The sequence below is a fragment of the Orbicella faveolata genome, unplaced genomic scaffold (genome assembly GCF_042242905.1).
Source record: "Orbicella faveolata isolate gen_17 unplaced genomic scaffold, um_ofav_v1 contig_12, whole genome shotgun sequence".
In the NCBI taxonomy this organism is placed as follows: domain Eukaryota; kingdom Metazoa; phylum Cnidaria; class Anthozoa; order Scleractinia; family Merulinidae; genus Orbicella; species Orbicella faveolata.
In genome coordinates, this window is record NW_028301539.1 from 28,504,975 (window position 1) to 28,517,731 (window position 12,757).

The 12,757-nt window shown below is 39.3% G+C and overlaps 2 protein-coding genes across 3 annotated transcripts in view; both read left to right on the plus strand.

The window, feature by feature from the left end:
- The window catches only part of LOC110058345 (uncharacterized), a 46,718-nt gene that overhangs the window by 9,862 nt on the left and 24,099 nt on the right, over positions 1 to 12,757 (plus strand). The gene's annotated exons all lie outside the window — the stretch shown is intronic.
- Positions 1,780 to 8,441, plus strand: LOC149117434 (kelch-like protein 24). The gene is made up of 3 exons (XM_089283175.1): positions 1,780 to 1,895; positions 4,595 to 4,867; positions 6,960 to 8,441. The coding sequence occupies exons 1-3, from the start codon at positions 1,859 to 1,861 to the stop codon at positions 7,547 to 7,549; spliced, it is 900 nt and encodes a 299-aa protein (XP_089139301.1). The 5' UTR covers positions 1,780 to 1,858; the 3' UTR covers positions 7,550 to 8,441.

The following is a 12,757-nucleotide window of genomic DNA, read 5'->3' on the forward strand; positions in this document are numbered from 1 at the left end:
TTCCCTTGGAAAGAAGTTAATAAATAATATTACAGAATCTCTTCATTCAGGCTGAGGAGAGTAAATGAGAGCTTTTCAACAACATTTTAGAAACAGAAGAATGGAATCCCTAAATGACAGATTTTCCTACCCTTTCATACACCTCAACTTGTGAAATCCCTATCATTAATTTTATACCTGACGCCTGAAAAAGGTACTCATCGTGAGCTGAGCCTCCCCATATAGGTCATTACAGAGAGCCTTCCCACATACACAAGTCAGGAACTCTTGACAAGTACTGTAAGTAGATGCTGGCTTTAAGACTGGTCTGAGCCAGCTTCTTCAGTTTTTTAGCACAAACTTGTTGCTCTCCGTCAATTTCTAGTACAAAACCTTTTCTTTGCTGATCTGGTCCAAGTTCACAGACACTAGCATCACTCTCACGACACTGACTCTATCACTGTCACTCACAGTCTGATTCTTCAGTTTCACTTCACCATGCTTCTTCATCACTCATCATTGTTAGACATGAGTTCATTAGCTTGTAAAATTCACCAGCCTGGCACTGTCACTGTTGCTATTGCCTGTTCCCAGACTTCCTTTTATGGCTAGGTGTAGGGGCATGAAATTTCACTGCTGTTTACGAACAATTTGTTTAGATGGCATATTGAAAGTGATGAATTACTGAAAATTGTCAGTATTGCTAGTGTTCTCTCATTTCCTTAGGGATTGAAATATCTTGATGTAAGATTACAAAGAGAAAGCACACTGAAATATAATGCACAATTTTTTAGTAACCTTTCAAAATGGGTTGCCAATATGACAGGGATTAATAGATGAGGAACTTGGTCTGCAAACAGGGCAAATGAGAGGGTTTGAAGAAATTAAAGGTGCATGCTTGACCTCAGTTGGGGGGGGGGGTATTGGAACTTAGCGCTGCTGACGTCTAACACTGTTGAAATGGAAAAATAAATTTGATTATAAATAAGAAAAAACCACGACATGTCCAAATTACTTAATCGCCGTTAAAACTAATCCTCTTGCTTTGTTTTAAGGGGTTCACGGCCTGCCTGTAACGAAGCGTTTATCAATTAAGGGATTGCTTAGGGAAAACATATCTTGTTTAAGGTTCTTAACCAATCGTAACATGTTTTATGGCATCAGTTTGAGTCATGAGCAAACACACGAGTTTGTGTTAGTGTCGATCGGCAAGAAAGTTCTGCAAAGCGCGTTATGTGTGTGGGTCTGTTCTTGCAGTGATACGATTAACAGCACTCAAGTACTCTCGAGTGTTTGGCAACAGTAAATTTTAAAAAAGGCGCTTCTGTTAATAAGGTTCCCCCATGTCTAGAAACCTGTCATTGTGCATTTTTCTTAGTGTGATGCCTACCTAAGAGAATGGGGTATTTGAATTGAGTGCAACTTACCTAGAATTCATTATTTCCACACAAACGATGACTCCTGTGGAATTCAGCGAGGAGGAAATGGCGACATTTCGTAAAAAACACGCCTTCAAAACAGCGTGTTTTTGAATAAATAATTACCCTGTCCTTCAAACAAACTGATATGACGAGGAAGAAGACAAAATTTTGTTTATCGTGGCCAAATAAAACGTTAAAAATATCCGGCCGATTGCAAAATATTACCATTTTACTTACTGAGAGAACGATTATGCCATGTTCAAATTTGATTTTGCCGCTCAACGCTTTTTTTTACCGGATGTGACGTCATTTTTTGTTGGATGATTCAGATACACAAAAAGTGCCAGGCGTCGCAGAGTGTTCTCCCCCGCCCCTTCCAGTGTCACGCGTGTCATGGTATACACCTCTATCCTTGTGTAATCCTTGTGCAGAACGCGCTTTGCGACTACTGTGTAAAGATGGCATGTAACATCGAGAAGACAAACGTTGCAACTGGTGAGTAAACACTGGAATTACTGGAAAATTTGAAGTACAACTTCAAGTTGTGATCGCTTGTGAAATGTAAAACGTTCTTTGTCATTTTAATCCGTAAAATCATTGAATCTAATAAGGCCCAATCGTGCTCCAGCGCAGCTTCTGCCATGCCGAACTAAATTCAGGAATTTATATTTATATTTAAAGTTCGACAAAAGCAGGGTAGAAGTAGGCGTCTGAATCAAACTTTTAAATTAAGTTCGGCAAGCAATAAAGTTCAGCAAGCTCTGCCGTTCTATACGACGCTGGTACGGCAGCGATTCAACCGTCGTGCTTTTTCGGCGCCAAAAAAAATTCATAAATTATTAATGTATTTTGGCGCGATTGAGTTCCCGCGGAGAGAACTTTACGAAAAGAATTGAAGCTTTAGTAAATCCTGAATACTGTGGCACGACGTCTGAAACAGAGTCGTGTTTCCCCCGTGCTGTAGCCGAACCTAATTAAACTTTGAGTTCGGCACGGCAGAGGCGCGATGTCTAAACTTGGCCATTAGGTGAGGCCAAATCGCCATTAAATGTGCGTTTTGTTCTTCCTGCATGAATGGAGTGTCCACATGCAGTGAAATTAACGTGAAAGAGATTTCAAGGTATTTTTTCCCGCAATATATACATCTAACTACGATCAGTTCCTGTATAAAGTACAGTTTATCGCACTTAGCTTTTCATGTAAAAATGCGCTCAAAATCCCCCCAAGAGACTTCATCCAATGTGATGGACATTTGTAAACTCACATACCTGCCAACTCTCCCGTTTTTCCCGAGAGTCTCCAAGTTTTTCATCAAATCTCCTGGTTTCCCGGTTAGAGCACCAAATCTCCTGGGAAATACCTGGACCGTGGCTTTTTCAAAATTTTTTCATTAATTTCATTATTTTTGAGATTTCAGAAAGGAAAATAAAACAATAAGTGGATTTAGTGCTCTTATTTGAGCTGTTCTTTATTGGAAAACAGAACAGAACAATCAAATTGATATATATTTAACGAGTATCATAATTGGTCAGAAGTCAACCAATCAAATTGCATAATACGTGGTACAGTGTAGAAAGTTGGCACGGTTTTTGCAAGCTGTTTACATCAGTCGAAGGGAAGAAGGCAGCATGTCTTTCGGTTCACTGCAAAAAGAATTCTCAGGTGCCCTTTCTAGACATCTCCAGAATTTTGTACTCTGGGGGTTGGTAGGTATAATGACATTTTATGGAAAGTGAAACCTAGTGGTTCCACTCTCTTTTCAACTTTGTCATCACATTTTCGGGAACTCATCACAGACAATGTTGGAAGATTCCCTTGAAGATTCATGTGCGCACAAAATTCCCTCGTGGTTTCACTGCTGTTTCATTTTGTCATGTTCGTGGCCAGCTCCATACCACTGGCAAAGCACTCTGGTGCAAAATACCCCCCAACAACGCAAGCTGCAGTGCTGAGTAAAGCTTTTATCTAACACTCTCAGATTTGGCTCAACAAAGCTACAATGTATGTATCCTGCAAGAATGCTTATACCCCAAAAAATTCATGCACACCACCACTGCCAAGAAAAAAGTCATGCACATTCAGTGAGCTGACAATCAGTATGTTGCACAGAGAAAAAATATAATGCAAACCAATTATTGAGAAGAACTTTCCAAGTGCATGGTTAAAGGTTAAAAAAAAAATTGTGCCGTTACCAAGTCACCCAACACCCCCTCAAAGGTCAAAGGGTTCACCTCTTAGAGTAGACACAAGTGTCATTTTTCCTCACGTCATGACCACAAATGTTTCAGTGTGTCCCCCATGTACATGTAACACGTCGCCATAACTGTTTCATTTAAATTCTCACATTTCTATAAGCCTTTCCTCTTACCACCAGTTTGCACTGACCTTAAAAAGCCCCTGAAAATTTGGCAGACACTATAAAAGTCCTTGAAAGTGAAGAAAATAGTTCTTTCCTTAAAGTGCTTTGAAGTTTGAGTTTCAGTGAGAAGTCATTTAATGTTTGAGACTACAAGATAAGTACACAAGACCTTTCTTTAGAAAGCTGACCGAAGAATTTCAAAAAATATTAGTAATAATGAGATCCACCCTCATCTGTAAACATATACTATCAATGTGGGATCATACTACTTGTCAGCTAAAATCCTCTTAAGTTGGGAGGGGCAGCCAAGGGCATGGACAATGTAGGTCGAGAAAAAACACCTCAGTCTCAAAATGTCAATTTGATGATACTAGATTTCATTGATTATTATTTGACATACTTGACAGTGTAAGGTGTCCTTAATTCAGTACTGATGTGAAAGTCCTTGAAGAGTGCCAAAATTCTCCTTGAAATTAGTCCTTAAACAGTCCAGACAAAAACTTAGACCTTAAGGTCTCTTCCCTTTGTGGTGCAAACTATTAGGCCCCTTTTACGGTAGCATGATCTGGTTACTTAATGGTTGGGTCTTTGCAGAAATCTAGTCTATGTGCAACTCTCTTCACTTCTTGGGTTGCCACATTCTTTATTCTATTCAGTTCTTTCTAATCATCTTCCATATTACTGGTATTTAGAGGCAAACACAGTTCTAGGTCCTTAAAATTGTCAATGCTTGATGGATTAACATCATATTTAGATTGAAAGGCCATGCCTCAGTTGGAGAGAGAGGAGGCATGCAGATAGTCCATTTAGTCCTAACTAGATTTTGTCTTTAAAGGCAGAGACCAAGCAGGAAAGAAGAGAAAGCACTGCTTTTCTGAACCCTGGGAAGATAGTGATGTAATTCTTGTGGTGGAGAATGAGAAGTTTCATGTTCACCGTCTGATACTGAGTATGAACTCTCCAGTTTTCAAGGCTATGTTCAAATCACAGTTTAAAGAAGCGGCAGCCAATGAGATTTCACTGCCTGAGAAAAATGCCAGTGGAGTTCTGGACTTCCTGAAGATAATTTACGGTTCCCAATACATCCAAGAGCAAGCAAAAATTACAAGTTAGTATTTTTCCAGTGAAAGTTAACATTTAGGTGACACATTTCAGTTGAAAGTAATTATATCATGGTCAAGCTCCTGCATGTCGCAGGTGCGTGAGCCAAGCCCCATTGTTTAGAAAATTTGGTAACCCATCAAGCTAAATAATTTGGGTTGTGCCGTGATTTTCCCTCTGTCCATACATGTGTCCATATGCCCCTTCATGTAAATCAATAAGCACTTAATGACTGGCCCTGAAGGGAAATAATGAGTTTTGTTCCCAGAGAACCTCAATGTTCCCCAAGGCAAAGCTGTGAGGGGTCATCTGCAACTGAGTGTTGATTGATACCATATATGAACATCTTGATCAGTAGTCAATCAACATCCTGATCGATACTCAGTCGACACTCGATCAATATGTGATCAACTGTCAATTGATATTCGGCTGAGTGTCAAGCAACTCATATTTATGTATTAATTGAAAATCAGTCAACTGTCGACTGAGATGTCGATGGAGTGTTGATTAGGGGAGCAATGATTCATATTCCTTGCAATTCGATTCAATTTCGATTATTTCCTTTCGATTTCAATTTCAATTTGATTATGCAAAATATTAATGTTTTTTAATTCTTACAACATGATACACAATGTAAACAACATACAACCCTAAACCGTCAATTTTAGGATACAATGAGTGTGTCGCACGAGGTTTGCCCTATTTGGAAATTCTCAAGGGGTGGTAGAAGGGCAACATTTTTACCACGCAACACAAAATGGCGCACAAACTACAAACGCCTTTACTCGTCAATCAAAAACACATTTTAAAGAGTTCTGGATTTTGATATCACAATGTAATAACTCACTGAGGGCACTCTGGGAATGGTATGCAAAAATTCGAACCAAAATCAATAAGTGGAATCAAAGAATTGGGAATCCAAACAATCATAATCGCTATTAATAGAGAATTCAATTAATCGTTACACCACTAGTATTGATTGAGTATCAACTGAGTTGTCAATCGAGTGTCAATCGAGTGTCGATCGATGATATCGCTCAAGGGTATCAATCAGCACTTGACTGCGGATGCGTTTAGTACACATGATCACACAAAATTGCCGCGGTTTCTAGGAGCATGACCTGATCATGTGCTAGTCAGAAGTTAAAGTTGTTGTTTCCCTAGGGTCAGTTAGTGAGTTTTGTTTGCACTCAAAGTGAGTTAGTGAGTTTTGAGCAATGACACATGACACTTTCTCCAATCGGAAAACATATTTGAGGTGGGAGGTATAACAATGTGAAATGTAACACTGTGCAACAACCACATTCCTACGGCTTTTCCCTTAGATATTGGGTGGGGCGGGTTTACAGCATACATCTTTAATATTGGGTTTCCATGTTATGTTCAATTGACACCTCTCAAAACAAGGTATCCATTGACCAGTATTACGTGACCATATTGCGGGCTCATGTATAGAGCTCACCTATGCTTTTTTGGAGTTCACCACTGCCCACAACAGGTACAAGTTTTCGACTGGATCACAGGCTGGAGCCATGATGATGTTAATGACAGTGATAATAATAAAATGATAAGTATGCACATGTAGAAGACGCACAGTAACACCCTTGAGAGGTGTTTACTTCTGAAAATTGAAATTGTGGTTTAAAAAATTTAATGTTTTTGTCACTAGTTGATATGAAACAGTTTGACAGCTACAAAGTCCGCTACGAAAGTCACAAGTTTGACCCGAGTTAGGATCCAGCTGGATCCCTTAGGGAAGAAGTTGGGGATGAGTCAGTAAAACAGGCCATCTAGCTTCAGCCAACCAGAAACATGTCTGTATCAGAAGCCCATCACTCTCAGTATATATCATAATCACTAAAATTTGATTTTTGTCCCTTCATCTAAGAAGCATCCCTGCTTGTTTGAATCACGGTAAGGCATCTCTCTCTTTATTATCAATTACATCTTATGGACTTCTACTGTAGGTATTGCTTAGCTAGACTGTGAATGCATGTGTATTTCCAGACAGCCGGAAATATGTCACTCTGTGTTCGCAGGCTAGATATTGCTTCAAAGCTCAAAATTAAATCAAAGATGTATACTTTTTAATGTTTTAGAGGAAAATGTGGAAGATCTTCTACAGTTAAGTGATGAGTATCAGGTAACACAGCTCATCTTTGACCCTTGTGTGAAGTTCCTTGAGGACCAATCTAAAACAAGAGAAAACATTATGAAGATTCTGGCAATTGCAAACTTGTACAACCTGGAGAAAGTACATCAAAGCTGCATCGACCTGCTCAAGAATATGAAACTTGAGTCCCTTTCAGAAACTGTTCATTTGCAAGATCTCGACAAGGAAAAGACGCAATATTACCTGACACAAAGGATTGAACGGTTAGAGACAGTTCTTGATGGGGTGTTCCCCCAGGTTTTTGGGTTGGTGTTTAGTTTGATGAGTCTCTTGCATGACTCTGGAGCAATGGTACAATGGTGCAGTAAACATGTCTCTAAGGGTAAATTTAGAATGTACAGATCATTGGAAATTAGAGAATGTATAGGCTGTCAAGGAATGTTAAAGTCAATTGTTGATGCAACCTGTTTTGTGAAGCATGGAAAAAAAGTCCCCTACCATGGACCCTTGGTTCATTTTGATAACAATCTGTTCTCTGTTATGCATGATCTCTTTAAGGGGATTAAGAAAAACTGAGGACTATCCTTTATAACAAGGAAGAAGTATTAGACAGACTGAGTTCTTAGTGAGCTGCATGCAGTCACACACTCTAATTGGTTTTACATATTTCCATAAACGACCACTCTAACTCTTAATTTTATCAGCTATGTGGGCTTAGGCCTATTCATAAGTACATGTAACTTAGTCACCATTCAGTCTTTTTTTTCTACCATGCTCGTGATCAATCTCCTCTGAGGTCATGCTATGGGTGAAATTGTCCCTGGTGGCAGGGGAAACTCCCATATGAAAAGAACGGTGATGCTCATCATTAATTTTGAAAAGAATCCCTGAGAGGTACCAAGATCCTGTCCTGTGGGCGTGGCTTGAAGTGTTTTTCAACCCTAAGAGGTACCAATTCTAAAACAACACATTATCTCCTGTCATCTTTTTTCGGCTCAGTACCCGAAAAGGTGCCTCAAAAGCTCCGCTGTGGTCCTTTTGAGGCTGAACACCCTAAGAGGTACCAAAAGCACTTTTTTTTATCCCTAAAAGCTACAACAAGTACCCCTGTCGTTTTTATATGGAAGTTCCCCGTGGGGAAAGTGCCCCCATAAAACTCTGCAGAATTTTGAATCTTTGGTAGTTTTTGAAAAGTATAGCTATGCTATTAGTGAGGCAACAGGAATCACTATGCTGGTGTTGAGAGACCGTTAGGTCATACTGTTAGATGCGCCCTTTCGAGCTGCTATTTGTAAGGTTGTTACTGTGCATTCCGTTCTGGTCTTTGATGTTGAAGTTACAGATTTAGAAATAGAGAAAAATAAAACTTGTTATATGAAACCAGGAAAAAATCAAGCGAGTACTCTTTGCCATTTTACACTGTGAAGACTCTGACATTGAAAAGATTAAAGTCTGTTTATTAACTTTAGCTGTCTCTCATACTTTTAGTTATTTTTTGTAGATCGTAGTCTAAATAATATGTGTGTATTTAACAAATTGACGTCAGTTTTTTATGCCTTTGTCCTCTTACTGGTGATAAATTGGGTCATAACATTGTCAAAGTGGCTGTGGAACCACGAGCCGCAGGCGAGTGGTTCCGCAGTAAACTTTGACAATGTTTGACGAAATTTATCATCAATAAGAGGTCAGACGCATAAAAAATTGACGTCAATTTGTTTTTTACAATAACAAGACCCCAAAATGGTCAAATTCCGGTAATAAATGAGGGGAAAAGATGCCGTAAACTTGCCGTAAACAAAGATAAGTGAATTTTATTCAAAATGACGCGAACATTGTCAATAGCTTTTCTAGCATTTTGATTGGCTACTTAAAAAAGTCCATGAAATCTCGTTGGTTAAAAAGTTGACAGTTTGGCAGCTGAAAGTTGAACTTGAAAACTTGCATAAATTAAAATTTTATCCCTCTGTATTCTTATTGATTATAAAAATGAGCCAATCAGCGCGTGATAAATTAGACAGGTATTGTAAAAAATATTTTCTAATAGCATGCCATTTTGTAAGTAGTTGTCAAACTTATGTGTATTGATTTTATTTTATTTTATTATTTTGTATTTCGTTATGAATTAAATTTAAGACATGACCACATTTAAAAAATCGGTACGGGACTTGGGCAGAGCCAATTTGTTTTCACTATTTCTAAGTCCATAGTCTGTGCTGAAGGGTTTAAATAGGCCTTTCAGGTACTCCGGAGACTGACCATTCAAAGTTTTAAACATCAACTTCAATTTTTTCTTTTTCCTTCTGATATAGAGATTATCCCATCCTTAGCTTACTGCGGAGGGCAGTAGCGCTAGAATAGTGATCAGACTTGCATTCAGGTTTCCTGCTCTTTATCACTTAATGAATTTTCCTCACGAGGTTTTGCTCCCTCGTCGGATGAAGAATTTTCTTCAACTGCGTATGTATGCTGGCCGGTGGAAGTGTTGCATGCCATCTTAGGGTCAGACTGTTGCAAGTCGAAAGCAATGCTAGCTATATTTATAATAAGTTTCATTAACTACCTTAGTCAATGAAATTCGTGACTTCTTTAAATTTAACTCCCAGACTTTTGCTTGGTCTTTTAATTTTAGGATGTGTTCCTCGTCAGTTTACTAAAAAGAACTGATTAATTGAAGAACTTGCATAAAGTGCTCATAAGAATATTTAAATATCGTTTATAAACTTATGATCTACTTTGAAAGTGAAACAAGTGTCATTTTATCATAATTTTAAGTCCATATTGAAAGCATCGAGGAAACCAGATCTTAACAACAGTACAAAGAAATCGAGAAAAATTTGCCGTTACGATCTATTTAACGGTCAGGATGTTTTCTTCACTAGTTACAGTAGGAAAAGCTGATTGAACCCGGTTTGAGCGTTGTTTCAGGCAGCGGCGTTATTAGGGAGCTTACGAATCGACGACTTTTGCACGACGCCGCCGTTAGATTGCGTGACATGCTCACTGCGCATGCGTTTCTGAGCACTTCCCAGCTTCGCGCCAAAGTCGACGACGTTGGTGAGAGCGATTTGCGGGCGTCTTGGAAACAGGAGACCGTGAGGTTAGTTTTCAAAGTTTTCCCTCGATACTTCGGGTATTTTTGCCAGATAATTTAAGTATCACATTAGGGGCATGTCCTTGATGTTTGATTTTAATTTTATTTGCCTGTTTTCGTTCAAGAAACGACCTTTTACAGTGCCATGGCGAACGCTATGAGTTCAACCAACACTCAAAGCGGTCAAAGCACGACACGGTGTGAATGAAAAGCAAATTGCTGTATGAAAAATCTTTCATTTTAATCACGCTTCATTGAAATATAAGACATTTTTTGGTGTACAATGAATTTGAAAGGACTAAAAGGTTTTAGCATTCGTGTCGACAGTTAGAAACAAGGACTAGATAGCTCAACTAGAGAGCTAGGCGGTTTTTTCCTCTGTTGTTTTGAGTGGTCTTATAGCCAGCCTAATCTTTTAGAACCCAAATTTTTCTCGACGTACAGCTGCGCTTTCTTTTCTGCCATGCTAGCACATTTTGTTGGTCTGTCTTGAGTATTTTTTTTCTCGAGCTCCTGAGACAAAAAAAATTTGCCGGTCGCGCATAAACGTCGTCGTCTTTACTGCGAATCGTAAATTCAAATTTCTACAGGACAACGACGCGAGACTATAAGGTGACCCAACGGCGCCGTCGTCCGAAAGTCGTCGATTCGTAAGCTCCCTATTATGATTTTGCTTACGACACACCATATAACCTCATCAAATTAAAACGGCTTTTTAAAAATTACTTTTAACCTCCTATTCTCCTTTTAGAAAGAGCTAAAAAATTGCGAAATGAACTAGGGAGCGCAAGAACACAGTCCATGTGCGTTTTACATGTAAAACTGTGTAATTTATTACAGATGGCGTGATTTAGGTGGGCGCCTGCTTCCAGTGTCACGCGAGCTAACGAGTTTATACCTTGTGCCAGTTGCGAAGAGCAGAGCCTTCCCGAGCTCGAAATACGTGGTGTATGCGACAGCTTGTGTATTTAGAGAATTGTAAGGGAAAATCACCGATCGTAAAAAAATTCTGTAAATAACTATCTCATTTGAAACAAAGTTTTCCTACCTCAAATATGTCGCGTACCTGTCTCTTGTGCCGATTTTAAAGCCATTCTGACGCCCGTTAGTGAAGTTACTCGAAACCGTCGTCTCTCCTTCTATTCTTTTAGAATGAGAAACAACGGTTTCGAATAATTAACAATTATTCCATGAGCGCGCATTGGATATGAGATGGTATAACCAATCTCATATCCAACAAGTGCGAATGGAATAATTGTTTTATTAAATTCGGTGCATTTGTATTCTTGGAAATTATAGCTTAATTTTACTGGATTTTAATTTTACAAAACGACTGGAAGTCGATGTTGCAGAAACAACAACAAGTGGGAAATCACATGACATGCGCGCCGTTTGTAAAATTAGTTGAAGAAAAACTTTGAAAGCGAAGCAAGCGAATTTGCTGAATGAAATTACAATCAAGTAGAATTCAAGGAACGTCTATCAAATGAAGGAGAAATAACCACGATCAGTCAGGGTTTACATATATTCACATATTATGTGAATGTTTAAATATATATATTGAAACTATTTTATGTAAATGTTGGAATATGTGATAATTTAATTTCTCTTATATACCGAACGAAAATCTCGCCAATGATCAGCGGCGAGGTAATTCTGTCTGTATAATAAAGAACCAAAATCTCGCCGATGATCAGCGGCGAGGTAATTCTGTCAGTATAATAAGGAACCAAAATCTCGCCGATGTTCAGCGGCGAGGTAATTCTGTCTGTATAATAAAGGAACCAAAATCTCGCCGATGATCAGCGGCGAGGTAGTTCTGTCTGTATAATAAAGGAACCAAAATCTCGCCGATGTTCAGCGGCGAGGTAGTTCTGTCTGTATAATAAAGGAACCAAAATCTCGCCGATGTTCAGCGGCGAGGTAGTTCTGTCTGTATAATAAGGAACCAAAATCTCGCCGATGTTCAGCGGCGAGGTAGTTCTGTCTGTATAATAAAGGAACCAAAATCTCGCCGATGATCAGCGGCGAGGTAGTTCTGTCTGTATAATAAAGGAACCAAAATCTCGCCGATGTTCAGCGGCGAGGTAGTTCTGTCTGTATAATAAAGAAACCAAAATCTCGCCGATGTTCAGCGGCGAGGTAATTCTGTCTGTATAATAAGGAACCAAAATCTCGCCGATGTTCAGCGGCGAGGTAGTTCTGTCTGTATAATAAAGGAACCAAAATCTCGCCGATGTTCAGCGGCGAGGTAGTTCTTTCTGTATAATAAAGGAACCAAAATCTCGCCGATGTTCAGCGGCGAGGTAGTTCTGTCTGTATAATAAAGGAACCAAAATCTCGCCGATGTTCAGCGGCGGGGTAGTTCTGTCTGTATAATAAAGGAACCAAAATCTCGCCGATGTTCAGCGGCGAGGTAGTTCTGTCTGTATAATAAAGGAACCAAAATCTCGCCGATGTTCAGCGGCGAGGTAGTTCTGTCTGTATAATAAAGGAACCAAAATCTCGCCGATGATCAGCGGCGAGGTAGTTCTGTCTGTATAATAAAGGAACCAAAATCTCGCCGATGTTCAGCGGCGAGGTAGTTCTGTCTGTATAATAAAGGAACCAAAACCTCGCCGATGTTCAGCGGCGAGGTAGTTCTGTCTGTATAATAAAGGAACCAAAATCTCGCCGATGTTCAGCGGCGAGGT

Excerpts from the sequence above, each read along its gene's own strand:
- LOC149117434 (XM_089283175.1), top strand. The coding sequence starts at position 1,859 with ATGGCATGTAACATCGAGAAGACAAACGTTGCAACTG. Across the intron at positions 1,896-4,594 it reads GAAGACAAACGTTGCAACTG|GCAGAGACCAAGCAGGAAAG; the intron begins GTGAGTAAACAC and ends TTGTCTTTAAAG. Across the intron at positions 4,868-6,959 it reads AGAGCAAGCAAAAATTACAA|AGGAAAATGTGGAAGATCTT; the intron begins GTTAGTATTTTT and ends TTAATGTTTTAG.